General features: G+C 41.1%; 1 protein-coding gene across 1 annotated transcript in view; it reads right to left on the bottom strand.

The window, feature by feature from the left end:
* Positions 1–571: 571 nt before the first annotated feature.
* The window catches only part of LOC116688873 (gamma-crystallin M3), a 13,728-nt gene continuing 13,300 nt past the window's right edge, over positions 572–999 (bottom strand). Inside the window, exon 3 of the mRNA XM_032515023.1 lies at positions 572–902. Within this exon, the coding sequence (XP_032370914.1) occupies positions 624–902 (279 nt within the window). The 3' untranslated portion in view covers positions 572–623. The remainder of the gene's footprint in view (positions 903–999) is intronic.

The raw sequence follows: 999 nt of genomic DNA, 5'->3' as shown, positions 1-999 counted from the left end.
AACGGAAGCTAGTTGGCCCCTCCCTCCTCCTAACCCCCTTTTTTGGGGACTTTTTTCCTTTAGTTGATAGGACAGCTGTAGACAGGGAAGGGGGAAGAGAGAGAGGGAACGACTTGCAGCAAAGGGCCGTGAGTTTGAAGCCTTGGTACATGGGGGCACACTCAGCCAGGTGAGCTACCAGGGAACCCAAAAGGAGTGCATTCATCAGCAACATCTGCAAGCAGGCTATTAATTAAGAATGTGCTTACTGTGAAACAAATACATTTTTTTCTTGCTTTGAAAATGTAGTAGTATTAATTTGATTTTACTGTACAATTTTTGGTCATAAGTTGCCTATGTTTACTAATTGTTATATACCTGCATTTTAATCCTTCTTTCGAGATCAATAGAAAGCCTTTGTCTGTTGGGTTTAACAGTGATTCAGATTTTCAACATTTTAGGATAAAAATATTCTTGCTACTAGTTGCCTAAAAAAATCAAATATACTTAATTTTATAACTCAAATACATTTTTGTATAAAACTGAAAAACACTTTTTACTAACAGTTGGACAATAAGCTTGACAGAAGTTGAAATAGTGCAGACATTATATATTTAATGGTATTTGACACATTCAGTGAACATTTAGTTGCAGGAATCAGTGATACGCCTCATGCTCATGAACCTCATGCCACTCATGCCCATGTCCCTGAAGCTCCTGTACTCTCCGGGCCTCAGGTACATCATCCTGCCTCTGTAGTGGGGCTGCTCGTACATCAGCCAGTGGCCGTCCATCACGTGGCAGGACTGGCAGTCGTTCATACGGTAACGGTCCATGATGTTGTCGCAGTCGTCCATCAGCTCGTAACTCTGACCACCGAAGTTCTCCCTCTCATAGATCTTCATCCTGAACTGACCTCTATGCTGTTTTTTGGAGAGAACAAAACCAAATAAATGTCTTAATATCAAGTTGTTAGCTGGTTGTCACCTGTAGTAGAACAATAGTATCACAGATGCCGTG

The sequence above is a fragment of the Etheostoma spectabile genome, chromosome 5 (genome assembly GCF_008692095.1).
Source record: "Etheostoma spectabile isolate EspeVRDwgs_2016 chromosome 5, UIUC_Espe_1.0, whole genome shotgun sequence".
NCBI classification, from domain to species: Eukaryota; Metazoa; Chordata; class Actinopteri; order Perciformes; family Percidae; genus Etheostoma; species Etheostoma spectabile.
Note: the sequence above shows the minus strand (reverse complement) of the source record. Positions and strands in the feature narration are given on the sequence as shown.